This window comes from Bos taurus, chromosome 23, assembly GCF_002263795.3.
Source record: "Bos taurus isolate L1 Dominette 01449 registration number 42190680 breed Hereford chromosome 23, ARS-UCD2.0, whole genome shotgun sequence".
NCBI lineage: Eukaryota > Metazoa > Chordata > Mammalia > Artiodactyla > Bovidae > Bos > Bos taurus.
Window position 1 is genome coordinate 6,432,342 of NC_037350.1, and position 27,982 is coordinate 6,460,323.

General features: G+C 41.4%; 1 protein-coding gene across 8 annotated transcripts in view; it reads right to left on the reverse strand.

Moving 5' to 3' along the window:
* Window positions 1–27,982, reverse strand: part of MLIP (muscular LMNA interacting protein) — a 294,647-nt gene that overhangs the window by 234,920 nt on the left and 31,745 nt on the right. Inside the window, exons 1-2 of one of the 8 annotated variants that reach the window (XM_059880517.1) lie at window positions 4,247–4,640; window positions 969–2,803 (exon numbers count right to left, since the gene is read on the reverse strand). The exons of 5 other annotated variants lie outside the window; for them this stretch is intronic. In XM_059880517.1, coding sequence (XP_059736500.1) covers window positions 969–998 — 30 coding nt within the window. In that variant the 5' untranslated portion in view covers window positions 999–2,803; window positions 4,247–4,640. Of the gene's footprint in view, window positions 1–968; window positions 2,804–4,246; window positions 4,692–27,982 lie in introns of those variants that run through there. 2 more of the 8 variants (XM_059880527.1, XM_059880521.1) reach the window with 2 other exon arrangements.

Here is a 27,982-nt window from a genome sequence, read left to right on the forward strand (position 1 = left end):
TGAAGTCTGCCATCTGGATAAAGCTTGATAATTATCCAACAACCTGAATTTTAATATTGAAGTTCTGACACTTGAAATAAAAGACGTAATTATAAATTGAGCCTTTCAATGAATTTTCCCAAATAATTTTCCTACATCTTCCTCTTTCACCCTCTTAAAACACACACACACACACACACACCATCTTCATACACACTGTACATTATTTCTTGTTCCTAGCTTGTAATCCAAGCTTATTTGTTTATATTAGTCTGACAAATACAACCTGGCTTTACAATGAATGTTTCAGAGGTAAATTGAGAAAAACTGAGGAAATTAACATAGTGTATTATTACAGATTAGATTCTTCTTTTCTATTAAGAACTATGGATATATTTGTTAAACGTGTTGCCTCTATTTTTACCACCCTATCCCAAACAATTTGAACAAATCTCCTGCATTTTCTTGATAAAAATGGAGCTCCATTTAACTGCAGAGTTTACACACTGTATCTTGGGATCCTTAAAGCAAAATATTTTACTTCAGTCAGGACATGATCTAAAACATATATGTGGGTGATAAGTGTGTGTGTGTATGAAAAAGAAGTTCCCAATAATTAGTTATCCCCAAATAAAACAAACTGCCTCAAAATTTACATAACTTGTCGCTTGCCATGACTGGCCAAAATCAAGCATAAATGGGTTAGTATTTATCACAAGTGTCCTAAAGAGATTCCAGCAGAACAAAGAAAGCTTGAGAAGATTTGTATTCTCGATATTTCCTAAGAACACAAGTGGTGCTGCCTGAAAAGCGACTACAATCCCCATGAATGCAAATTTACAGGCATTTTATTAACGTTACTATTATGTATGGACCACAGAATTAATAGAATTGCTGGAAACACTTTGTTGTGAGTTCACTGAAACAGGAAAATCCAAGATTAGTTTGCCTTCCTTCTACAAGGAAGGAATCCAAGGCAGTATCCATACCATGGTTGCAGCTCCAGAATTTAGAGACATTCCAGCGCTCACATTCCATGATCACAGCCCGAGTCTTCATCCACTCAGTGGCCCAGCCATACTGGATAGGGCTTTTAGTGTTCTGGGTTAGAATCAGGCTTCTGTGGGAGTAAATGTCACCTTTGATATTAACTAACTGTCCATGCCCTTGAGTGAGTCATTTAATTTCTCAATGCCTTGTTTCCAGATCTGAAAAACTACGATGAAAACAATACCAAAATTATCTGGGCCACTGGAGGGAGTAAATAAATGAGCCAATACATAAAGTCCTTAGGATCCTGCCTGACACAGGTTCAGTTCGGTTCAGTCACTCAGTCGTGTCTGACTCTTTGCGACCCCATGAATCGCAGCACTCCGGGCCTCCCTGTCCATCACCATCTCCTGGAGTTCGCTCAAACTCATGTGCATCAAGTCGGTGATGCCACCCAGCCATCTCATCCTCTGCCGTCCCCTTCTCCTCCTACCCCCAATCCCTCCCAGCATCAAGGTCTTTTCCAACAAGTCAACTCTTCGCATGAGGTGGCCAAAGTATCGGAGTTTCAGCCCCAGCATCAGTCCTTCCAATGAACACCCAGGACTGGTCTCCTTTAGGATGGACTGGTTGGATCTCCTTGCAGTCCAAGGGACTCTCAAGAGTTTTCTCCAACACCACAGTTCAAAAGCATCAATTCTTCAATGCTCAGCTTTCTTCATAGTCCAACTCTCACATCCATACATGACCACTGGAAAAACCATAGCCTTGACTAGACGGACCTTTGTTGGCAAAGTAATATCTCTGCTTTTGAATATGCTATCTAGGTTGGTCATAACCTTCCTTTCAAGGAGGAAGCGTCTTTTAATTTCATGGCTGCAATCACTGTCTGACACAGGTAGTACTCGGTAAATGTTAACCTTATGTCTTTGGATAATTTTCTCTTTCCAGTGTCTTAGTTTTCTCATTCTAAAGCATGTACAAAAAGAATGTTCCTATCTTAGAGCACTGTGAAAATCACAGGAGAAAAGTAAAATTGCTTTGGAATAGATCAGCTTCTACACAAATGCTAGGAGTGAATAAAAATAATATTACAGACAGCTAAGCAAATTTTTTTCTTTCTGCCTTCTTTTCAGTAGAAAGTACTTTGTAACTTTTTTCTTCACTCTGCAAGAGAAATGTTTCGGGAAAAAGAACTAGGAGTTTTACATCAAAGTAGACAATCGCTGTAGCAATAAAGGCATTCTTCCTGGTAAGCTTTCAGAGATGGCTTTTAGCATTTTTCTGCATATGGAAGATTGGGGCTTTTTTATTATCACAGAGTGAACTAAAAACACGCTCCACAAAAACATAAAAGCATTCTCTCTAGGAAGCGGAACAGGGCCCTGGCTTCTGGGCCTCCCACTGTTGACCTCAGCAAGTATTCCCTGAAGCGTCATTCACAGAGCAGTCTGCCAAAGATGTAGGGAGCAGAGTGACCTCCAACAAAGAGGAAGAACAGCATCTTCTTCAAGTGGTCAGAGAAGCTGGAGAGCAAAGCCTCTCTGAATGGCTCCCAAAGGTCTGCCTGACCTTTCACATTCATGCTGCAGTCCGGGGCATCCTCTTTCAGGTTGTCAGTGGAATCTTCCAATTTCCCAAACTTGCTCAACTCAGGGCTGAAATTTAAAGCCTTGCATTTAGAAAGCCAAGAAAGGACTGCCTTTGTGCTTGATGGGCTTAGTGCAACGGCGGTTCAAGTGCATCAGGCTGAGGGGACAGGTGCATCCCATCAGGGCACACGCTCACAACAGCGTGGAAGCAAGCCTTTAAGGTGAAGAGGTCATTTCTCTTGCTGTTGTAGAAAGGGTTGAAAAGATTTGAATATATGTAGTTTATTATATACATGTAATAGTATATATAAAAATATATACAACGTAAAAATCATCCCGAATCTCACAACTTGGACATAACCGAGACAACATTAGACCTAACAGTCTAAGCTCCACAGGGTCAGGGATCTCACATAAGGATGAGCCAGGAGACAAGATCCCAGCCTGGAAGAGCTCAGCAGGGCTCCTCTCCTTGAGATGTCACTTGCTTAGGTGGTCTCTACAGAGGATGAGACGGCTGGATGGCATCACTGACCGATGGACATGAGTCTGAGTAAACTCCGGGAGTTGGTGATGGACAGGGAGGCCTGGCGTGCTGTGATTCATGGGGTCGCAGAGTCGGACACGACTGAGCGACTGAACTGAACTGAACTGAACTAGGTGGTCTCTGTCACTCTATTTTAAATTTCCCCCAGTTCTCCCTGAGTAAGTTTTCTCCATAGCACTGATCACATTTGAACACTATATATATTTATTACAATATATTGTTATATATTATATAAATACATTTATAAATATGATATAAATGTTATAATAAATTATTGAATATTAAATATAGATTACTGATCATTTTTCTTCATGTCATGTTCATTAAGAAATGTAGCAGATCATAAGTGATCAGTTTAATTTCATCTTATATATTTTTCCTATTTATTTTGCTTATTATGTCTTTATTCTCCCTAAAACAGTGGTTTGCTCTGATTCCCAACTTTAAACAGTGCCTGGCATGGAGCAGGCAATCAGTAAATATTACCAAATTATTGAGGAAATAGAGATTAAATCAAACATACTGCAATGCACCTTTTCCCTAATAATTATGAACTAGTTCAATTAATTTTAGTTCATTCAATCATTATAAACCAGTCCAATAAGAGAGGACTTGGTAAATAAACCATGATTCTTCTACAAAACAAAATATGTCAAAATTTTGTATTTTGATATTTCATAAAATATTTTGATATTTTACAGCACGTAAATCATCCTGAATCTCACAAGTTGGCAAAAAACAAGTTAACATTAAACCTTAGAGTTTGTTAGATTTTGAAAGTCAGATTATGAGAGAATATGCATAATACGATCCTATTTTCAATACATATACAAATCATATTGATGTTGTGTCTGGCATGATGTTGTGTGCTTGGGCCATCTGGATGAAAAAGTGTACACAGGAAACTGACATATAAAGAGATAACAATGACACAATTAGATAAAAACTATAATGAATATACCTGCATTTTTTCTGCTTTAGAATAGGTCTGGCTCCTTGAGAAAATGGCCAGGGAAAAGTGGGAACAGTTACCTCATTAGAGAAAAGGCACTTTATACATATATGTCACGTTAATGGCCAAGCTGCCAGGGAAAATGTTATTTTATTGGGACACATGACGACACAATGTTTTACTTACCATTCAAAAGCAAAGCCACTACTTCTAACCCCTTCACGAGCACGGTGACATCTTGCAAGGGACCTACAGCTTATAACTGCTTTGATGGCTTTAGCCCTAATTCTAGATCGGAACAGTGTGGGAATCAGAGAATTGTGGAGAAGGACACTTCTGTTCACTGCTCACTGAAGCCCGTGGTGCTGCATCAGCTGTGGTCCTGAAATCACAAGAGGATTCTTCTCCTTGGTTTGTTTCACCGTCCCTAAGACACCAAGGAAAGCAGAGACTTGGAAACTCGATCTGACCCAACCGCCCTGTTTGTCATCAGCACAATGTGTCACTTGCAAGTTCATCCAGTATCTTCCATTCCAGGGTGGGAAGCAGCTAAGAATAGCTGCAGCGTTTGACTCTAAGCGGCCTGCCGGGAAGCCCAGAGCCGACTGCGTGACTCATGATTGGATGCAAATTCTTGTGTGAGCGCTGATACAGAGGAGCCTTTCAGCGAGGGAAGGAGAGGGTGCCTCTTAACGAGCTGCCCTGGCTGCCAAGAACTTCCGCCCCCCTTTTGGTCTTTTAGTGACAAAGGGCAAACCTGGAGATAGGCAAGACTCCAGAACAGCACTAAATGGCACGAGGCTAAATTTCTCTCACCTAGCTCAGATAACGAATTTGGATGCTTTCCTTTAAAGTAAAATTTAAACTCTGAAATAAGCTTCGGTCATAAACAACATCATAATCTAAGATAGCAGAACCAAGGCTTAAACAGGTTGGGAGTGCTTCCACAGTCTTCATTTCAAAGGATTCCTATATTATTTATTATATTAGCCACTACGTGTATTCGCATCAGCTAACCATCTCAGATTACCTCAGATGGATCCCACTCTCAAATACTCACTTAAAAATCTGTAAATAAAATGAAAATAATGCTAGCAGTGAATATTTATTCAGCTTGGCACTATGCTAAGCTCTTTAGGTACATTTTCTAATTAAATTGTTACGATCACTCTGTAAAGTATATTAGATTATCATGCCTGACTTAAGTTCAGTTACTTGCCCACAGTCACAAAATTAGTCATCATGAGAACATCCTGCAATTTGGCATTCTTTCTTCCATTTTCATTTCAAGACCACCTGCTGTGGTAAATCAAGAAATTAATATTGAACTTTATAATGAGATTTCACACAAGCATCTGTCTATGGTAAGACTACTAATTCCAACCTTATATTGTATTCACCCAGAATGCAAATTAGGAGAAAAGATGGATTTTTTTTCTCTAAAGTGTGGAAGAAGAGACATCATTAATGCTCACCATTCTCACGTGAGATTTTAAAGGTAGAAAGATGTAAAGATCAAAATAAAAATGATTCAAAATATTCAAAAATCCTACTGCCATGCATATTCTTTTCTCTAATGAAATAGCTGATACCTGACTGTTCTGAACCACAAAGATGGCAATTCTGCACAGTTCAACCCTCAGATAGCACAGTGATGCTCCAGGATGTGGGCTCAGGACCAAGCAGACCTTCAAGACCTGCTCTTCACACTTTCTCGCTCTCTGATTTTGGCACATTATTATCACTCTCAGTCAAAGGTCCTCATGTTGTGAAATGGGGCTAATGAAAGTTCCCACCTTTGTGAGGATATAATTTGTACAAAGCACTCACAGGAGCAACCATCCAGGTCTCAGCGGTGAAGGATGCGCTAAGATGATTATCACGCCAGGTCTCAGCGGTGAAGGATGCACTAAGATGATTATCACGTAAGTGCTCAAAGAGCCTTTCCTCTAAGAGACAGGAGACAGCAAGCTCTGGTATACTTTCCATTTTTTTAAGAACATCAGCCATATTGCATTAGGGCTGTGCCCTTAATGACTTCAAAGTGTACCTATTTAAGCCCTTACTTCAAGACTTTCCAACCTATATGTCACATGCATGAGCAAAGAAACCCGTTAGATGACTTCAGCCTCAGCCAGTTTCTAACGGTAACCTCAGAGGAGATGCTGAGCATGAATTACCCACGAAAACTAATCTAATTCCAGACTCACTGCAAACATCTGAGACAATCAGGTAGACAAGTGATTCAAAGTGTCTGGGTGGCTCGGGTACTTTTGAACGATGCCAGCAAGCCCCGAGTCCACATACCTTCCCCTTACAACATCTCCTCAACCTAAGTGGACCAGCGTGTGCATATGAGCCCGTGTGTGCAACTCTATTCCTTTTCCCGTGAAATGAACACCAGAATCACCTCAGCACCCAGTGAAGATCCGGCACCCTGATTTATTCTCTCATTCTAGAATTATACAGTCAAAACTTGTCACCCCATGTTCTCATTTTTCTCTCTTGTGCCATCACTTTCTCTATTTCAAGAAGAATAAATTTTTGCTTATAACTTCTCTCTAAAGAAACAGGGAAAGGAGGACATTCTTGAATGTGTGGTTAGACTTGTCATTATAACTCCCTGGTTTTTAGCACATTGTGTAAACATGACTGAATATGTTTCTCCATATTATGTAGATAATCATTTACTATTTCAATTACTTTGTGTAAAATAAAAGTAAATATTCATGTCTTTTAAAAACAAAAATGCTAATTAATTGTCCAAAATCAATGTTACTAAACATCGCCTAAACCTTTTCTTGCCAGAGTTGCAGGAAGAATATAGATATTTTCAGTGGATGGTTGAACAATAACTAGACGAACTTTAGATTTTTTTCTGCCCTAAGACGCACAATTCCCTGACTCCATAGTTCCTGTACCTTCCACCCCACTTCACTGACCCTGTAAGGCCATTGATCATCACTGTCCACAGCCACCCAGTTTGTCATTCATTACCACCTAGGATGATCATATATTCCTTCCCCAGGACCAAGTGACTGGGCAAAGTTATGCCCATGATCTACCCCTGACAAGTTAGCGTTCGCACTCACAATTTTCCAGCTTGCGACTATCACCATCCGTCTCTTTCGTCATACCCCACGAGCCTACCTAAGAGTGAAGCCAACACAGAGAAGCCAGGACATGGAGAGAGAGAAAAGCAGAACAGCAAGGAGACGGACAGAGTCAGAATACCGCACACGTCTTTTCAACTCCTGGATTCAGCTGTTCCTAAAGTCTATATACCTGTGGTCTTCTTAGTTATACCAACTAATAGAGTCCTTTTTATTAAAAGCAAGTTGACTTGGATTTCTGGTATCAGCAGAAATTTATTCATGTAAAATAAATGACAAGGACATGCTGTATAGCACAAGGAACTATATTCAATATCTTGTAATAACCTATAATGGAAAAGAATCTGAAAATGTAGATATATAGATAATAGACAGAACTCCTAAAATAACATCATTGTAAATCAACTATGCTTCAATTAAAAAATATATAAACTTGTAAAATGGGTGGTATAATGCCTAGCCATAGTAAATGCTCATTAAATTATATAAATATACAATTTAATATAAAGACCACACACTGATCTCAAGCATACAAAAAGTACTACACAGTGTATCACAAACAAAACACAGATGACTAAATCAGCCTTCAGGGTATTGCTATTCAAGTGTTAATGCTATGCATTAACTCTTAAATTCAAATATTAAGTACACATAACTTCAAACGTTAATATGGTTATTGTCTTTCCAGTAGTCATTATAAATATGAGAGTTGGACCATAAAGAAGGCAGAGTGCCAAAGAATTGATGCTTTGCAACTATGGTGCTGGAAAAGATGTTTTTTCTTTTTTGATTTATTTATCTTTAATTGAAGGATAATTGCTCTATGGTACTGCATTGCTGTTGCTGTTGCTGCTGTTAAGTCGCTTCAGTCGTGTCCGACTCTGTGCGACCCCAGAGACGGCAGCCCACCAGCCTCCCCCATCCCTGGGATTCTCCAGGCAAGAACACTGGAGCGGGTTGCCATTTCCTTCTTCAATGCATGAAAGTGAAAAGTGAAAGTGAAGTCACTCAGTCATGTCCGACCCTCAGCGACCCCATGGACTGCAGCCCACCAGGCTCCTCCGTCCATGGGATTCTCCAGGCAAGAGTACTGGAGTGGGGTGCCATCGCCTTCTCCGATGGTACTGCATTGGCTTCTACCAAATACCAATATGAATCAGCCATAGGTTTACCCATGTCCTCTCCCACTTGAACACCCCACCCACCTTCCTCCCCGTCTCAACCCTCCAGGTTGTTATCAAGCCTCAATTTGAGTTCCCCGAGTCATACAGCAAATTCCCATTGGCTATTTATTTTACATATGGTAATGTATATTTTGATATTACTCTCTCCATACCTCCCACCCTCTTCTCCCCCATCAGCTGTGTCCGTAAGTCTGTTCTCAATGTCTGTTTCTCCATCGCTGCTCTGAAGATAGGTTCATCAGTACTATCTTTCTAGATTCCATATATATGCAGTAGTATATGATAATTGTTTTTTGGAGAAGACTCTTGAGAGTCCCTTGGACTGCAAGGAGATCAAACCAGTCAATCCTAAAGGAAATCAACCCTGAATACTCACTGGAAGGACTGATGCTGAAGTTGAACCTCCAATACTTTGCCTACCTGATGCAAAGAACCAACTCACTGGAAAAGACCCTGATGCTGGGAAAGATTGAGGGCAAAAGGAGAAGCGGGTAAAAGTGGATGAGAGGGTTGGATGGTATCACCTATTCAATGGACATGAACTTGGGCAAACTCCGGGAGATGGTGAGGGACAGGGAGGCCTAGTGTGCCACAGTCCATAGGGTGACTGAATGTACCCACATAGAGTAATGGGAGAACACTGGGTCTCAGGAGGAACCTGAGTGAGGTTGTCAGCGAGAAGAGGAGTGGAGAGACGAGTGCAGAAGGGATGGAGGTCAATTCCTCCTGAAGGACCTGGGGAAACCTTCCGGAAAAAAGTTGGCTTTCAGCTGGCTTTGCTGAAGAGATGGATATCAAAAGCCTGAGTTGGGGATGTAGTCGATAAACAGCTTCCAGAGGTGGTCAGCAACACGAGTACAGAAACTTGAAAATTCGCCATACGTTTGTAAACAAAGTGACCCTGGATCCATGAGCGTTCACGTGAAAGGTAAGTGTATCAAAGTCATACTAGGGAAAGAACACCAGGAGAACTTCCTGTCTCCAATAGGCTTTCAGAATTCTCAAAATCTCAAGTTTGGGGGATAAACACACAGATGCCTGTGAAACGCATCAGAATATTCAGACTGCTCACCATTGCCTATGGGTACCAACTGGAACAAAACGCATTTTTCCTCTTCAACCCTGGGGATGGTTCCTCTTGCAATGCCCAAATCTGGACGTAGCTCTCTTCCACCTTGCCACTGCTCTCCTTCTTCAATAATGAGCTGAACTTCTTCCAAAGAAGTCCAGTCGGCAGCCTCCACTTTCCCTCCAGCCTCTCGCTATACAACCCCTCGGAGGCCGCACAGCTGACTAAAACAGTCATAGAGAAATTTAGAGCAGAGCTTCAGGTTTCTGTCCTACGTACAGCTTATTTGTGGGATCTTGAGGAAAAAATATTTAATCTCTGTCGACTTTGGTTTCCCTCTGTAAAAGTCGGGCAATGGAAACCTCCCAGCTCTTGCTGAGAAAGTTAAATGATGTGCTCAGCCCAGCTGTTGTGACAGTGTAATCTCTTAATACTTGCTACTTTTTCTCCTTGTCATTGTTGTTAATTTTTTTCACTGTTCTCTGCCATCCACACTCACATTCACTTGGAACACCTTAGCTGAAGTTCAACAGTGACGCTAGGTCACAGGTCAGCAGTTATCAGTCCCCTTCTGTCTCCAAGGCTGCATCCGTCCCAGACTCCTCCTGAGGCTCCCCTCCACCTGCTAACTCCCCACCGTCAGAGTTTTCACTTCAACCTTCAAATATAGGGATCCTTTCTCTATAGACACTGACTCTTTCTCTTGGTTCAAACTATGAATTGTAACATGTACTGCTGCTACTGCTAAGTCACTTCAGTCGTGTCCGACTCTGTGCAACCCCATAGACGGCAGCCCACCAGGCTCCCCCGTCCCTGGGATTCTCCAGGCAAGAACACTGGAGTGGGTTGCCATTTCCTTCTCCAATGCATGAAAGTGAAAAGTGAAAGTGAAGTCGCTCAGTCATGTCCGACTCTTAGCGACCCCATGGACTGCAGCCTACCAGGCTCCTCCGTCCATGGGATTCTCCAGGCAAGAGTCCTGGAGTGGGGTGCCATTGCCTTCTCCGTGTAACATGCATAACCAAATCCCTTTGCTGTACACCTGAAACTAACACAACATTGTGAATCACCTACTTGCTGTTGTTGCTCAGTCGCTAAGTCATGTCCGACTCCGTGGACTGCAGCACACCAGGCTTCCCTGTCGTTCACTATCTCCCGGGGTTTGCTCAAACTCATGTCCATTGGGTCAGCGATGCTATCCAACCACCTCATCTTCTGCTGCCCTCTTCTCCTTTTATCCTTTTGCTATTTGCTGTTGGTGGTGTTCAGTTGCCCAGTCCGACTCTTTGTGACCCCATGGGTGGCAGTACGCCAGGCCTCCCTGTCCCTCTTCATCTCCCGGAGTTTAACCAAGTTCATGTTCATGGCATCAGTGATGCCATCCAGCCGTCTCATCCTCTAACACCCTCTTCTCCTCCTGCCCTCAATCTTTCCCAGCATCAGGGACTTTTCCATGCGTCATCTGTTCACATCAGGTGACCAAAATACTGGAGCTTCAGCTTCATCATCAGTCCTTCCAGTGAATATTCAGGGTTTAACTCCCTTAAGATTGACTGGTTTGATCTTTTTGCTGCCCAAGGGACTCTCAGGAGTCTTCTCCAGCCCCACAGTTTGAAGGCATCAAGTCTTGGGTGTTCTGCCTTCTTTATGGTCCAGCTGTCATGCTGTACAAGACCACTGGGAAGACCATAGCCTTCATTATACGTATGGACCTCTGTTGGCAGAGTAATGTCTCTGCTTTTCAACACACTAAGTTTGTCATAACTTTCCTGCCAAGAAGCAGTCATCTTCTGATTTCATGGCCTATCTTGACCATTTTGCTATACTCCAATGTAAAATAAATTTAAAAAACAAACTATGAGTTGTGCGCACTTACTATTCTAGCTCTAATTTTGCATTTCCAACCCCCTGCTGTGATATCTATCTAGTGCAGTTGGCAGACGCTCAGCCTGGATGCCTGCAGTGGAATTTGTCTCTATCCACACACCCTGTTCCTCCGCAGCAAACAGCAGGACTGTCTTCTTGCCTCCAGGCTCCTCTTATCCATCTTCCATCTCCCTCCCTCCTTGGAGCTAAGGATCTGTCCAGTCCCAGAGCTTTTTTCCTTTCGGTGGACTGGCCCTTTCTCTCGGTCAGCTCCCCAGCACCTGTGTCAAGCACTCTCCCACCCACGGGTCCTATAGCTTTGGCCTGAGATACACAGTTTAAGAGAAGACGCTCTGGAATGATGCTATCCCAGCCATGAGGAACTGTCACTTTGACGGCTCTGCACTGAATTCCAAATGCTGCAGTTTCATTGCAATGTTTCCAAACATCATAGTAATTTGTGTCGATTGTAGGTCACATAATTTTTGTGTTTTCAATCTAACACAACATACTTCCAAAAACTATTTGTTACTACTTTTCCCCCTCAGCAAGGGCCAGATTTCCTCAGTTTTTGTTCATTTTTTAGTGCTAACAAACAAGGCTACACTCAGCAGCAAGAAATAAAATGACCAAATGCCCAGATATGATTTCAAGGGGCAGGAAATTTCTCCGTCCCTGGCTCACTGGCAGCAAAGTACCGTTTCCAAAGTTGTTCTCCCATGATCATAACTATATTTGAAGAAATAAGCCAAAGAACGTTAATTTCAACAACTCATAAGAACAAAATAATGGACACAGTTTTAATGTCAAATAAACAATGGGTTAAATTATTTAGGGTACACCCATGTAATACAGCCATGACTATCAGCATGTTTAAAGATATAAAATATATCATCATAAATTAAGAGGATGGGCTGGTGCACTGGAATGACCCAGAGGGATGGTATGGGGAGGGAGGTGGGAGGGGGGTTCAGGGTGGGGAACACGTGTACACCCGTGGCGGATTCATGTTGATGTATGGCAAAACCAATACAATATTATAAAGTAATTAGATTCCAATTAAAAGAAATAAATTTATATTTAAAATAAATAAATAAATAAATACTACTGGGAAAAAAATAAAAATAAAATTTGCAAACAGGATGATTTCATTTTGTTATATGAAGAATGTATCCCAAAATGAACAAAAGTTGTGTTGGAGAGATGGGATCATGGAATTTTTTTTCTCTTTATTCAACTACTTTCCATGTATTCTATAATGAAAATGTGTTAAATTACAGGAAAGGGGAAAAAAGAGTTTTATTACCATCAGAAATAATAGTAAAAAAATAATATTCATGTCTTGTTGCTGTTATTTAGTTGCTAAGTCGTATCTGACTCTTTTGCAACCCCGTGAACTGTAGCCAGTCAGGCTCCTCTGTCCATGGGATTCTCCAGGCAAGAATATTGGAGTGGGTTGAAATTTCCTTCTCTAGGGGATCTTCCCGACCCAGGGATCGAACCCATGGCTCTTGCATCTCTTGCATTGACAGACAGATTCTTTGCCACTGAGCCACCAGGGAAGCCCAATACCCATGTCTTAAAAATAGCCTTTTATTGATAACATTTAGTGTTAATATAAATTAGGTTACTCAACATTTGTGGAAAGTATATTTTGCTGGATTCTTAGAAAAGAGGAGATATGAATTTCTGAAGATACTAGGAGGAAAGGAAATATAACCACTAGTGACTGCATTAGTCAAAGAAAGAGGAAAATAAAAATACAGCTTTCTCACTTACCTAGAGAGAGCCTCACCTAGGTAATCTTACCTAGAGAGAGCCTTCCACCAAATACAGCTGCCAGTAAAGAAATGCAAAATTAGAGTCTCCACCAAGTGTGCTATTACTCCCTCTACATCCACGGCAACTCACTTGCATAATAAAATAGGTTATGATGATTCACAGAGAAATCAAATTTATATTTTTGCCACAAGCATGTTCCTTAGTTTTAAGGCTCTCCAAACATAGCCGTGCACACAAGGCCAGCACAGCTCACAAATTTCAAAAAGGGAAAGATAATTCCACAATTTGAAGCCAAGTTTAAGATGGCTATATTTAAGATAAATATAACATTTGAAATAAAAATCTAGGATCCCTACATGTCAAGCATGGTATATAATCTCATGAACTATTTCTTGTTACATAAGCTCTGTATGAAACTTTGTTTCTCATTTTCCTACCACAGGTGAGAAGAAAGTTGATACACCTAAACTAGGCTGGAGAAGAACTTTTTCAAAAATAATTTTGTTTTGTAATTCTCTTTTGGTGGAGCAACTTGTAGGATCTTAGCTCCCTGACCAGGAATTGAATATCAGCCCTCGGCAGTGAAAATGCAAAGTCCTAACCACTGGGCTGCCAGGGGATTCCCAGGAAGAGCTTTTTCCAAAGAAATTTTTCAAATAGGAATCCTTGGTTCCCTGAATCCTTTCCACTGGTCAGCTCTGGCTGTTTCTTTCTACTATTTGTAGCATTGATCTCACTGATGTAACACCCCCCTAAAGTCTGCACAGCAGAAGTCCAAATAAAGTAATGGTTTTCTCATGGTTACCAAAGGGGAGAGGAGGAGAGGCGGAAATTCCGCATTGAAGAGTAAGAGATATACACCACCATGTATAAAGTCAACAACAAGCTCTGTGTATAGCACAGGAAACTATATTCATCATCTAATAATAACCTATAATGGAAAAGGATCTGAAAAAGCATACATATATGGAAGTGAACAGTGTAACAATCACTTTACTGTACTCCTGAAACACTGTGAATCAACCACATTTCAATTTGAAAACAATTACAAAGAAGAATAGATAAAATACCAAAAACAGATTAATTCATGGTTTTAGAATGAATTTTAAGGTCTTCTTATGGGTTTTGTTTGTTTTGTTCTGTTCTGTTCTGTTCTGTCTGCTCCTTTTGCTCATGCATCTTGTATCTCAACCAGGAATTGAATCCTGGCCCTTGGCAGTGAAAGTCGGCAGTCCTAACCACCGGGATGCCAGCAAACTCTCTTTAAGGCCTTCTTTTGGAATCATGTTATATTGGGGGGAAAAAAAAAGCCTACCACCAATAGAAAAGATTGCTTTCAAACACCCCAAAATTGGCAAAAACAATCAATTGACCCATGTATTTGAATAATAATGAGCATGTGCCTATTGGCTTGAAATGCTTTCTAAACACTGAAATTTTTCAAAAGAACAAAGAACCCAAGGTGTGTATTTTAAACATTAGTGAGAGATCCTGGGACATAGAGTGTCCTGTTTGGGCCAGAGCAACTCATGGGACAGACAGCAGTTCCGCGTCCCCTAGGGAGCCCTGGTCACACTTGCAGATGGACAGCTCAAGGTGAGACGGAGGATGGCTGCCTGGTCTTCCATTCCCACTCCCTCCTACAGAATCGTGGCAGCTTCTACAACAAACAGATTGTGGCTTTTCATTCTTGAACAGGTACCATTGATCAAGGATATTGTCACATTTGTCAAATTTAAGGACTAAATACCCCAAATGACCAGACCCTTGACCATCTTTGCTGTGACTCCCTGAATCTGCATTAACAACAGAGTGATAATGTCAATGTTCTTTTTTAAAAGACCAAGAAATTTGGCCTCCACTCTGCCTGCTTCCCTGAGCTCAGACAGTAAATAATCTGCCTGCAATGCAGGAGACCTGGATTTAATCCCTGGGTCAAGAAGAGCCCCTGGAGAAGAGAATGGCAACCCACTCCAGTATTTTTGCCTGGAGAATTCCATGGACAGAGGAGCCTGGCAGGCTACAGTCCCCGTGGTGTTCCAGAGTCAGACATGACTGAGCGGCTAACACTTTCATTTTCACACTTTGCCTGCAAAGGAAGAAAGAAGCACCAAAGTCATCTCTTTGGTAATTTTTGTAACTTTAGGTAAAAATTTAACATAAAGTAGCAAAACACACCACTTCACATACATCTGAATCTCTTTGGTTCCACGGCCAATATAGCACTCCTGGCCAGCTCGCCTCACGTTTTCGGGTTAAGTGAGGCTTGTCTCTTTCCCTGCTTCTCTTTGTTCTCATCCATTCCACACTCGTTGCCGTGCTAAACTCCCTATAATGCCTGTCATCTTTAGCATTTGGGTCCCCTGAACTATTGGATTGGCAAAAAGTTCATTTGAATTTTCTGTACCATGGAAAAGCCAAACAAACTTTGTGGCCAACCCAATACTTCCTAAGTATTAGTTGAGACTGGACTTGATCTATTTGCTCAATCCTTCTCTCCCAAGTAGCTATCCGTTTTCTTTCTACCTAGTAACTAATCATTAGCAGGCATCCTATTCCCTAAGCCTAAAAGAGTCCAGTCCATCTCTGTACTAGGTATCTTTCTCTGTCCTAGCTCTGGTGGCTGGGTCTCCTGGTTCAGTTAGCTTTATACAGAAGTGAGTGGAAAATATACTTAGTACAAAAAAATATATATATATATATAGGGCTGTATGCCAGCAAACTTGGAAAACTCAGCAGTGGCCACAGAACTGGAAAAGGTTTTCATCCCAATCCCAAAGAAGGGTAATGCCAAAGAATGTTCAAACTTCCTCATAATTGCACTCATTTCACATGCTAGAAAGGTAATGCTCAAAACCCTGAAAGCTAGCCTCCAACAGTATGTGAAGCGTGAACTTCCAGATGTTCAAGATGGATTTGGAAAAGGCAGAGGAACCAGAGATCAAATTGCCAACATCTACGGTACCATTGAAAAAGCGAAAGAATTCCAGAAAAACATCCACTTCTGCTTCATTGACTACACTAAAGCCTTTGCCTGTGTGGATCATAACAAACTGTGGAAAATTCTTAAAGAAATGGGAATATAGACCATCTTATCTGCCTTCTGAGAAATCTGTGTGCAGGTCAAGAAGCAACAGTTAGAACGAGACATGGAACAACAGACTGGTTCAAAATTGGGAAAGGAGTACGTCAAGGCTGTATATTGTCACCCTGTTTATTTAACTTCTATGCAGAGTACATCACGAGAAACGCTGGGCTGGATGAAGCACAAGCTGGAATCAAGACTGCCGGAGAAATATCAATAACCTCGGATATGCAGATGACACCACCCTAAAGGTAGAAATGGACAAGGAAATGGCAAACCACTCCAGTATTTCTGCATAGAGAATCCCATGAACAGAGGAGCCTGGCGGGCTACAATCCATGGGGGTCACAAAGAGTCAGACACAACTGAGCGACTAACACAACAACACAATGGTAGAAAATGAAGAGGAACTAAAGAGCTTCCTGATGAAGGAAGAAAGCGTCTGAGTCCCGAGACCTTTGCCGGCAGCTTGGACAGAACACGCGTGACCGGCTCTAAGTCTTTCCAGACAACACGTGTCCCCTGTTGCGTGTCCTGCTCCTCTCCTGTCCGTGGTCCTGTCCCTACTCGCCAGGCCTGCTAAGGGATGAAGTGACGAGGACGACTGTGATGGTTAGTTTCATGTGCCAGCTAATCTGGGCTAAGGAATGTCCAGGTAACTGGGAAACATTATATTTGGGTGTGTCCGCCAGGGTATTTTTGGAGGAGATTAGCATTTGAATCCCATGACTGAAGAAAGAAGATCTGCCCGCATGACTCTGAATAGGCATCCTCCAATCCTCTGAGAGCCCCAGGAGGACAAAAAGTCAAAGGGTGGGTGAATCGTCTCCCTCTCTTTGTATAGATTTTAACATTTTTAAATTTTTAAACTGTTATACAATTTTGAAGGTCACTTTCCAGTCACAGTTATTACAAAACAGTGGCTCTGTCCCCCACGTTGTACAGCTCATCCTTGAGCCTATCTTACACCCAGGAGTTGCTGCCCCCCAGCCTGCTCCCCTACATCGCCTCACCGCACTGCCATCCCCACTGGTACCCTCTACTTTGCTCTCTGTATCTGTGAGTGTGCTTCTTTTTGGTTTTATTCACTAGTTTGCTGTATTTTTTAGACTCCACATGTAAGCTATTACCATACTGTGTTTCTCTATCTCTGAATTGTCTCTTTTTGAGCCCTGCCCTCCGACCTTGGGGTTCCTAGTTTTCGGGCTTTCAGACTTTGACTGAATTATGCTACTGGCTTTCCTGGTTCTCCAGCTTGAAGACTGTGTATCATGGCATGTGTCAGCCTCCATAACCCTAAAGGCCACAATAAATTTCCTCTCGTATATCTATATTCAGATAGATACTTAGAGAGATATCCTATTGGTTCTATTTCTCTGGAGAACTCCGACTAATACAATCATAATGATGATGATGATGATTTCGGATAGGGATTACTACCTTTCCAGATTTCAAAGCATTGTGATATATATTACAAACAGATGTATGTGTAGATATATTCACACACAGACAATTGGGTTGGCCAAAAAGTAATTTCAAATTTTCCATTATGAAAAATACATCTATATATGTTACATATATATATATATATATATATATATCACACATTAGCTATATTTATACCAACATATATCGTATATATTATCATGGTATATCTTAGCAGTTGTCATGTCAGATTTACAGAGGAGGAACTTTATCCTAACTGTGTACGTATTAGTCACTCAGTCATGTCCAACTCTTGTGACCCCATGGACTGTATTCCTCCAGGCTCCCCTGTCCATGGGTTTCTCTAGGCAAGAATACTGGAGTGGGGTGCCATGCCCTTCTCCAGAGGATCTTCCCAACCCAGGGACTGAACCTGGGTCTCCTGCATTGCAGGCAGATTCTCTACCGTCTAAGCCACCAAGGAAGCCCTTATCCTAACTAATAAATAAGAAAATGGAAGGAGAAAGTTTTAGCAAGTTTCAAGAAAATTGCAACAACAAGAAAGTTGTCCCTGGTCAGGTTGGAGTCTTGTAAGGTCTACTGCCATTGATTCCCAGACTTTGCAACTCTTTTACTCTCTGTTTCCTCACCATATTTAATTTATATCACAGAATACTTGTTTACGGATATTTTGTAGACGCTCCTATGTAAGTTCACATTTTGTCCCCAGCTAAACTGTGACTTTCTGTTGATAATCTCAGTTATTATATTGTTCAATTTTCTGCCTACTGTTGTCAGAGACAGTCATGATTTTAAAGAGAAGTAATTCGTTCAGGATTCTAAAATCAGTTGCTAGGGGAACAAGCTAAAACTGCAGCCATTAATCTGTAAGTAAATTTGCTGTAATCCAAAAAAGGAGGAGGAAGAAGAGGGAGAAGGAGATGGGAGGGATGGAGAGGGGGCGGAGGAGGAGGGAGGGGTGGGCGGGGAGATGGTGGGGGGGCAGGAGAAAGCTGACAGTGGTCGTTCCTCCACCCTCATACACATCCTAACTAGAAACTCACACACACACACACACACACACACACACACACACCATAGGTAATGGGAGGAATTTGGTCCAAGCGATATTAATGGCATTGAAGGAAGTTGTCAGTTCCTAATTTACAGAAAGGATACGTGGAGGCTAAGCAATGGACAATCAGACTGTTGAGAAATCGTGACTTAAATCCCAGGGAACTCTGCTGCTCGTCTGACCAGCATGAATTCCTCTCTTCCCAAGAAGAACCATGATATGGTGAAGCTCCTTCCTCCACAAATCAGGTGAATTGGAGGAAATCAATCTGATTTTACACAAAAAGCCTAGTTTCTAAGTGAGCGGTTTTTCACTAGGTGGTACCACCCTCCTAGTGGAGCTCGGAAACGTGTGAAAAGTGTTTTTGGTCATCACAGCTTCATGTGCTTTGAGCATTTTGTGTCCCTGGGAATCTAAATAAGCTGCAATGAAAAGGACAGCAATTATACCACCCCAAAGCCAACAGTGGACCTGCTGGAAAATACTGCTTTCAACAAACCAGTGGTTCATTATTCTGATAATGGCAAAAATTCCTGAATAGACACAACCAATGATACACACATGGCAAATAACACATGAAAAGATGTTCGAAATCCTTAGTTATTAGGGATGCAAGACAAAACCATGATGAGGTTTTAGTACATACCTATTAGAATGGCTATAATAACAAATGTTGAAAATATAGGAGGTAAAATACAGGTAAGATACAGAGCAACTGGAATGCTCACATATTACAGATGGAAATGCAAAACAGTGTTGCTACTCTCAGAAAACAGTGTGGCAGTTTCTTATAAAGGTAAAAATACACCTCCATGACCCCAAAGCCTCTCCTAGTTATTCACTCTAAACAAATGAAGGCTTGTGCCCACACAAAAACCTGTACACTAATGTATGTAACGGTTCTGTTCATAATAGCCCCAAATCAGAAACAACCCAAACATCCTTCAGCAGGTGAAGGGCTAAACAAACCTTGGCACATCCATGCAATGGAAACTTCCTCCACAATAAAGAAACAAAGTATTGATCTACGGAGGTGTGCAACAGCCTGGATGGAACTCTAAGGCACTGTGCTGCTGAGCTTAGCCGCTCAATCATGTCCGACCCTTTGTGACCCCATGGACTGTAGCCCGCCAGGCTCAGCCAGGCTCCTCTGTCCACCAGGATTCTCCAGGCAAGAATACTGGAGTGGGTTGCCATTGCCCTCCTCCAGTCTAAGGCATTATGCCCTGTGAAAAAAAGCCAGTCTCAAAAGGTTATATACTGTAAGATTCTATTGACCTAAATGTCTCAAAAATACAGAAAAAAGAGACATACTTTTGGAGACTAGATCAGTATTTGCCAGGGGTGAGGAGAAAGGGGAAAGATATAACTACAAAAGGATCATTTTGAAATTGCATATTATGTCTCCACAAGGGACTTTTTTTAAGATGACTGAACTGTTCTGTACTCTGATCATAGTATATACAAATATGTATGCATGTGTTAAAATGTATAGAACCGTACATTTTTTTAAAAGTTGATTATGTGGTATGTTACTCCAAAACTAAAATTTTTAATGAGATCAATAATTAGTTACCAGATATATTTATTCACTAGCTTTCTCCTTTGCAGCAGGGTTCTCAAGAACAAATAAAAGTTATTTAGCAAAGGATAAGTGTACATGTTAGAAAGTAATAGTGCATAAAAGAGAGAGAGAGCGAAATCACTGGGAGATTTCAGTGCGGAGAAGTCATCTCTGGATAAAATTGGATAAGAAATCACTTCTGAATAAGATGAGGATGGGTCAGAGGTAGCCTGAAGCGACTTAGCAGCAGCAGCAGCAGCAGAGGTAGCCTGGATCTGAAAGGATTGGTAGATTTTTACATTTCTTTCCTTTTATAGTTAACAGTATTAGTAATACAAAAGTAATACATGCCCGGGTAACACATTCCAACAATACAGAAGGGGAAAACTAATTGGTAAAAGACACACACAGTTACTACTAACCCCACACCCCAGGGTAACCGCTGTTAACTTGGACACAGCTTGGTTTATGTCCTCCCATTTTTCTATGTGTGCACAAACGTTAAACAGACACAATTCATTGACCAGACTGAACTCAGCAGAGTTCATGAAATGATTTTATTTTTCTCCAATACCTATAACTGTGCTATCAGATTGCTCTGTATCATCCCTTAAAAACAGCTTGAGAGGATCCTGCAGCTTTGTGGCACCTTTCAGCCACTGAAGTCTATTTAAAGCAGCAGTTTTGGGGGGAAAAAGTTTTGGCCTAAAATGATCTCAAGCTATACATAGCATGCCAAGGATTTGAATAAAATTGCAAAAAAATGAAAGAGAAAAAGTCTGTCTAGTTTAATATTATCTTACACTTTTGATGTTGAATATGCATGTTTAGCTACATTAATAATTTATGAGTAGACTTTTGATTATTTCATCTATGTCCCTAAAGACTTACATATTGAAATTTGCCCAATACTCATGGGCGTCCCTATCAGAAAAATGGAGAATCACCTTCCATTCAAGTTCACTCTATGTCAAACATATTTATAAATGGAGATTTTGGTTTTATTTTTTAATAATAATAATGTCTTTAAGAATAATAATAATAATGTCTTTTCCCCTTATTTATCAATATATCATTACGAGTTATCAGAGCAATTAGATCTATCTTCTTTTTTTAATGACATGACTTAGCTAACCAGTCACACATTGACAAGCATTTAGATTGTTTCCGATTTTTGCCATTACAAAATATTGTCACATGAAAGGTGGATGTACCTTGTGCCTTAGGTTCCTAAGGCTGCAGGAACGAATTACCACAAACTTGGTGACTTAAAACAACAGGAATCAGGACTTCCCTGGAGTCCAGTCGTTAGGACTCTGCCTTCCAATGCAGGGGATCTGGGTTCAATTCCTGATCATGGAATTAAGATCCTACATGCCACACAGCACAGCCAATGAATAAATAATCAACAACAACAACAAAAAGATTGTTTAAAAAACCAGGAATACATTCTCTCACAGTTCTGGAGGCCAGAAGTCCCAAATCAAGAAGTTGGCAGAAGGATGTGGGAGAATCCTTGGCCCTTCTGGCTTCAAGTACCCAGATGCTCCTTGACATCTTGGCCACTCACCCCAAGCTGCCCCTGCGTGTCTGTCTGCTTCACTTCTCTCAGGACATTTGTTCTTGGATTGAGTCCATCCTAACAGAAGGATCTCATCTTGAGATTCCTTATTGCACCCACAAAGACTCTTTCTTCAAACAAGATCACATTCACAGGTTCTGTCTTGTCAAATCTTCTTTTTTTGGCTGTGTTGGGTCTTCACTGTGACACCCAGGCTCCTCTTGTCATGGAGCACAGGCTCTTGAGTGTGCAGGCTCAGGAGTTGCCAAGCACAGGCTTAGGTGCCCCACGTGTGTGTGGGATCTTAGTTCCCCAACCAGGGATCAAACCCGCATCCCTGCATTGGAAGGCGGATTCTCAACCACTGGACCACCAGGGGAGTCCCCGGTCACACTTTCTGAGAGTCTGTCCACCTCACGACACCTTGTAACATATGAACACAGAGTCTGTAAGATCTTGCTGCGTGTGCGTTTAGTCACTAAGTCGTTGTCTGACTCTTTTGCAACCCCATGGACTGTAGCCCATCAGGCTCCTCTGTCCATGGGATTTCCCAGGCAAGAACACTGGAGGGGTTGCCATTTCCTTCTCCAGGGGATCTTCCCAACCCAAGGATCAAACTGCAGGTTCCTGCTGCATCTCCTGCATTGCACGTGGATTCCTTATCGCTGAGCTATGGAGGAAGAGAAGTACCCCACCTAGATTACAAGGTATTTATACCCAAATTGTGATAGACATCACACAAACCCTGGATATTCTTGGCCTCTTTCATGTTTGCTAATTTAAAAAAAAAAAATTGAAGTGGTGCCCTGTTTTCGTTTGTAATTCTTTGGCAATTAATGCAAGTAAACTTATTTATTCTCATTAAAGATGAAAATCCTCATGAGCATTTTCTATTTCTTCATCTGGTTTACATTCTTTATTTCTTTGCTGTGATTTTTTTAAAAATTAACTCACTGATTTGCACTTGCTCCTGTCTGATAGGATGTGGGTATATGAAAGAGAAAGAAGTAGACATTTTAAAATCTGGCCTCTCCTTCCTTCTGGAGGTTCTGGGCATGAAGAACTCGGGTCTGGAATTGGGGTGAGGGGCAATGGCTCACACCGTGGGAGCCCAGGTCAGGACTCTGGTTGCCAGACCTAAGATGGGTCAGGCAGCTGGTTTGTCAGTCTCTTCTGTTGATGCCAGATGAAGCAGGGCTCAATCAGTGGTCCATCTCCAGTAAGCAGTATACACGGTAGCTGAAGACATAGGCTCTGAGCCAAACATGCTTCAAGGAAGGAACAGGCTAGCTCCTTGCTGTGCCGCTTTGGACAGTCAGCCTTGGACAGTTGCAAAATGAGCAATATACAGAAATAAGATGCTGAGAACCCTTTGCACCTGTTTTTTCTGTAGGGAATGCCCCCCCACCCCCACTTCCTCCTCAGGGAGTGTCAGCTCCCGAGAGAGGCTTTCCTGAGTGTTTCTGAGCAGCCTGCACTCACTCTCTGGCCTCCAGCCATCTCCAGTCCTTCTTGCTGTTTTACTTTCTTTTTCCATTTATTGTTACCTACCGTTACCTTGTTTATTCATTCGTTGGACGGCTACTGTCAGCTCTCTCACCACCCTCCCCTACAATACTGGCCCCATGAAGGCTGTGGTCCAATTGGTCGTGTCTACTCCTGTATCTTCAGTACCTAGAGTGATGTCTGACCCACAGTACAGACTTAAAAGGCATTTCAAGTAGTTAAAGTAGATGAATGAACGGCTGATGAACAGTAAGTGTAAGTAGTGTAAGTAGCCTTGCACACAGTAAGTGCTCAAAAATGACACTGAGAAGCAATAGCTAAACCTCTGGGATTCTGCTTCTTACCAAACCAGACGGGTCCACTCACCTGCAAACAATAAAGTCAATCTAGTAACCCCATCAATCTAGTAACCCCATCAATCTAGTAACCCCAAGTTGCGGTGAAGGAAAGTGCAGTGTTTATTGCAAGTGTCAGGCAAGATGTCCAGGACAGCTAGGGCTCAAAATACCCAAACTCCCCGATGGCTTTCAGCAAAGCAGTTTCAAAGGCCAGGTGAGAGAGGGGTGTCCCAGGGTGTGTGATCAGCTTGTGCATAATTCTGACGGTGAGGTAACAGGGAAGGGTCACAGGTGTTCATACTATCAATCTTTAGGGGGCTATATGCTCATGATCATCAAGTAGCTAATTTCTTCCACTTGGTGAGGATTTTAGCATCTGTGAGGCTTCCTGGGTGGCTCAGACAATAAACAATCTGCCTGCAGTGCAGGAGACCTGGGTTCCATCCATGGATCAGGAATATCCTCTGGAGAAGAGAACGGCAACCCACTCCAGTATTCTTGCCTGGGAAACCCTAAGGACAGAAGAGCCTGGCAGGTTACAGTCCATGGGTCACAAAGAGTCAGATACGACTATGCAACTATCACCTTCACAAGGACTTAGCATCTGTAAAACAACTCAGGAAATGTGCATCAGATATATTATCTGGCTACCTCAGAGAAGAGCTACAGCAAAGGATATGGGGTGGAGCCTCATAGGGTTCTGTGTGGCTACATGCTTGTTAAATTAAAGAAACAAGGAGGTCGTTACACTGAGTGGCTTCAACCTGTCTTAGTAGCCCCTGTAAGCAAGCCAAAACCTAAGACTGAAACATCTCAAGGTCGAGAAAACCCGAGGACACCAATCACAAACAGCCAACCTGACTTTCCCAAATGACAGGCTGCTTAAGTCCAGGCCATCAGGTCATCTCCTCCCTCTGCTTCCCCTTCTTTCCACAAAACTCTTCCCCAGCGTCTGTCAGTGGACAGCTCCGAACAACGCCCTGTTTGATGCTGCCCAATTCAATGGATTTATGCTCAAATAAAACTCTTAACATTTTTAGTATGCCTTGCCTTATCTTTTTTTTATATATTTACATGTTTATGTATAGTGGGTCTTTTAGTTTCTCCTTATTTCTAAATAATGCATGTGTATGTTAGTTGCTCAGTCATGTCTGGCTCTTTATGACCCCATGGACTGTGGCCTGCCAGACTCCTCTATTCATTGAATTCTCCAAGTAAGAATACTGGGGTGGGTTGCCATTCCCTTCTCCAGAGGCTCTTCCTGACCCAGGAGTCAAACCTGGGTCTCCCACATTGTAGTCAGATTCTTTACTGACTGAGCCACTAGGGTTTGTAAAAGGAAATTTATTATTTTTTTTTTTTTATTTTGTATTGGAGTGGCTTCCCTGGTGGCTCAGATGGTAAAGAATCTGCCTGCAATGCAGGAGACTCAGGTTCCATCCCTGGGTCAGGAAGATCCCCTGGAGAAAGGAATGGATATTCCAGGATTCTTGTTGAAGAACTCCATGGAGAGAGGAGCCTGGAGGGCTATAGTCCACAGGGTTGCAAAGAGGCGGACATGATTGAGTGGCTAACACTTTCACTTTTCATAGTTGATTAACAATGTTGTGATAGTTTCAAGTAACAGCAAAGGGACTCACTTGATCTTTTTTTAATTCATTCACTTATTTTAACTGGAGGCTAAGTACTTTACAATACTGTGGTGGCTTTTGCCTTACGTCGACGTGAATCAGCCACGGGTATGCATGTGTCCCCCAACATACTGTATTCAGCACAAAAACAGAACTTGCTAACAACTGCCTGGGCTGTCAAATCCTCTTTTGGGTCATTGGCATTGGCATTGTCACTGTCTTATTTTTAAATATTCTATTGGAGAAGGCAATGGCACCCCACTCCAGTACTCTTGCCTGGAAAATCCCATGGGCGGAGGAGCCTGGTGGGCTGCAGTCCATGGGGTCCCTAAGAGTCGGACACAACTGAGTGACTTCACTTTCACTTTTCCCTTTCATCCATTGGAGAAGGAAATGGCAACCCACTCCAGTGTTCTTGCCTGGAGAATCCCAGGGACGGCGGAGCCTGGTGGGCTGCCGTCTATGGGGTCGCACAGAGTCGGACACGACTGAAGCGACTTAGCAGCAGTAGCAGGGATCCTAAAGGGAAGAGCTCTGTAGCTGTGATTTGGTTTGGGTCTAGAAATGGTTACTATTTTAGTGTGGCTGTTCACCAGTTCCCCCACAACTCACTGTAACACAGAACACACACTGTGTGTCTGGCATTACTTCTATTCTTTTAGCTTCATTTCACAGTTCATTTTACAGGGTGGGGGCTGGGGGCAATGAGTAAAGGTGGTCAAAAGACACAAACTTAGTTATATGTTCTGAGGATGTAATACACAGCATGATGACTATTAAAAAATCAGACAGAGATTTAAGGATAGACTTTAATAAGGGCTCTTCATTTCCTCATCTTTTATGTTTAAGTCTTGGAGTAAGCCTGCATCGTGCAGTTTCACACACGGGGCCACCATCCCTTCACTCATTTTAAACCACTGGGGTCACACAGGTCAGCACCACACCAAAGAGAATGTTATTTTCTATAACTTTAAAAATTTTGTGTTTTACATTGGAGTATAGCTGGTTTACAGTGTTGTGTTAGTATTGGGTGTACACCAACGTGATTCAGCGATACATATACATATATCCATTCCTTTTGGATTCTTTTCCCATTTAGGTTCTTACAGAATATTGAGTAGAATTCCCTGTGCTACACAGTAGGTCCTTGTTGATGACATGCTTTATATATACGAGTGTGTGTGTGTTCATTTCTCTTGTCAGCGAATTTTCTAATTTGTGTTTTCATCACCAACAGCCACTCCTTCAAACCTGAGAGATGCAACTGTCTACACCACAGCCCAAGAACTTTCCCTTTTGAAGGAAAAGCGGTCTGGCTTTAAGATCTGTCTTGGCCATTAACACACTTCAGTAACATTCACCTATTTAAAATCCAACCTATTTATTCCTCTTGAGTTATCTTATTTGTGCTTGTTTGTTTTCAAATGGCAGCTCCCAGCATGATTTTCAGATGAGAATGATTTAAAGTTCATAAAATGTCATTACATGGTACTATTTTCTCTAACAAATTACCCAGGAAACTAAGATGCAAGTCAAACTTCAACCACTTAAACTTTTTCCATAATATGATCAAAATGATAGAAACACCAGCTTTCAAAGATTTCCTACAATTTTGCTCATCCTCTTTATTAGTGAAATGTTTATTGTTCAAAGATCTAAAGCATGTCTATTTTTTAAAATGCTTTAAATTGGTTTTACAGATTTTTATGGTTATTATGCCTTTTCCATTCCAACTAGAGATATATTTTCCAATAGTAATTTCTATGATGGGACTGTGGTCTTTTTGAGATTCTCTCTGAGTAGAGTTGTGATAAAACATTCATTTCAACTTTAATCATGGATTTATTAAGGAAAATTCCTCCAAAAGAACATTCTGAATACCCAATATATTACAATTTCTCAGTTACCACTCACACCACATCCAGTTCCATAAGAGAAAAAGAAATCTCAGATTTTTAGGGAACAGAAAGCAAGGCTGTGGCAAGGTAAAACTGTGACATCAGGACTTCCTTGGGGGTCCAAGACTTCACCTCCCAACACATGGGGTACAGGTTTGATCCCTGGTCAGGGAGCTAAGATTCCACATGACCTGCAGCCAAAAAACCAAAATATGAAAAAACAGAAGTAATGTTCTAACAAACTCAAAAAAAGACTAAAAATGGTCCACAGAAAAAAATATCTTGTAAAAGTGTGACAATGAATGTAAAATTCCAAGGACTGTGCCTATCTCATGATACATGCTCAAGATCTTTTATTGGTTTTTATTCTAATTCCCTAATGTGAAAAGTAAATGGACCTTCTTACATACATGATAAGAATGACAAAATGGAAAAAATTTTGAAAGTTTATATGTAACAAAGACTGATTTGTTTGCTGAGTAAGAAAATAAGGATCCTAAAAGAAGCAAGAGAATGAAATCACAGTAATGTTTTTCTTTTTTTTTTCAGCAATGCTAAAAACAAAGCAAAGTTCACTAAACCTTTCTAAAGACATCTGAAAGCAGAGACCAAAATTCCAGAAAGCATGATTGTTCGTTGGGACTTCATGGATCAATAACTGTCTTTTTTTTAAGATTCATCATCATGTTATAAGTAGAAAGAAAAATTTGAAACAAAAAAAAAGGAGGAAAGAAGTACTCTCCCCATTAAAAAGAATAAATTAAATAAATTATTTTATGAAGGAGATTACTTTGTTCTTATTTTTCTTATTTACTCTAGAGTGAG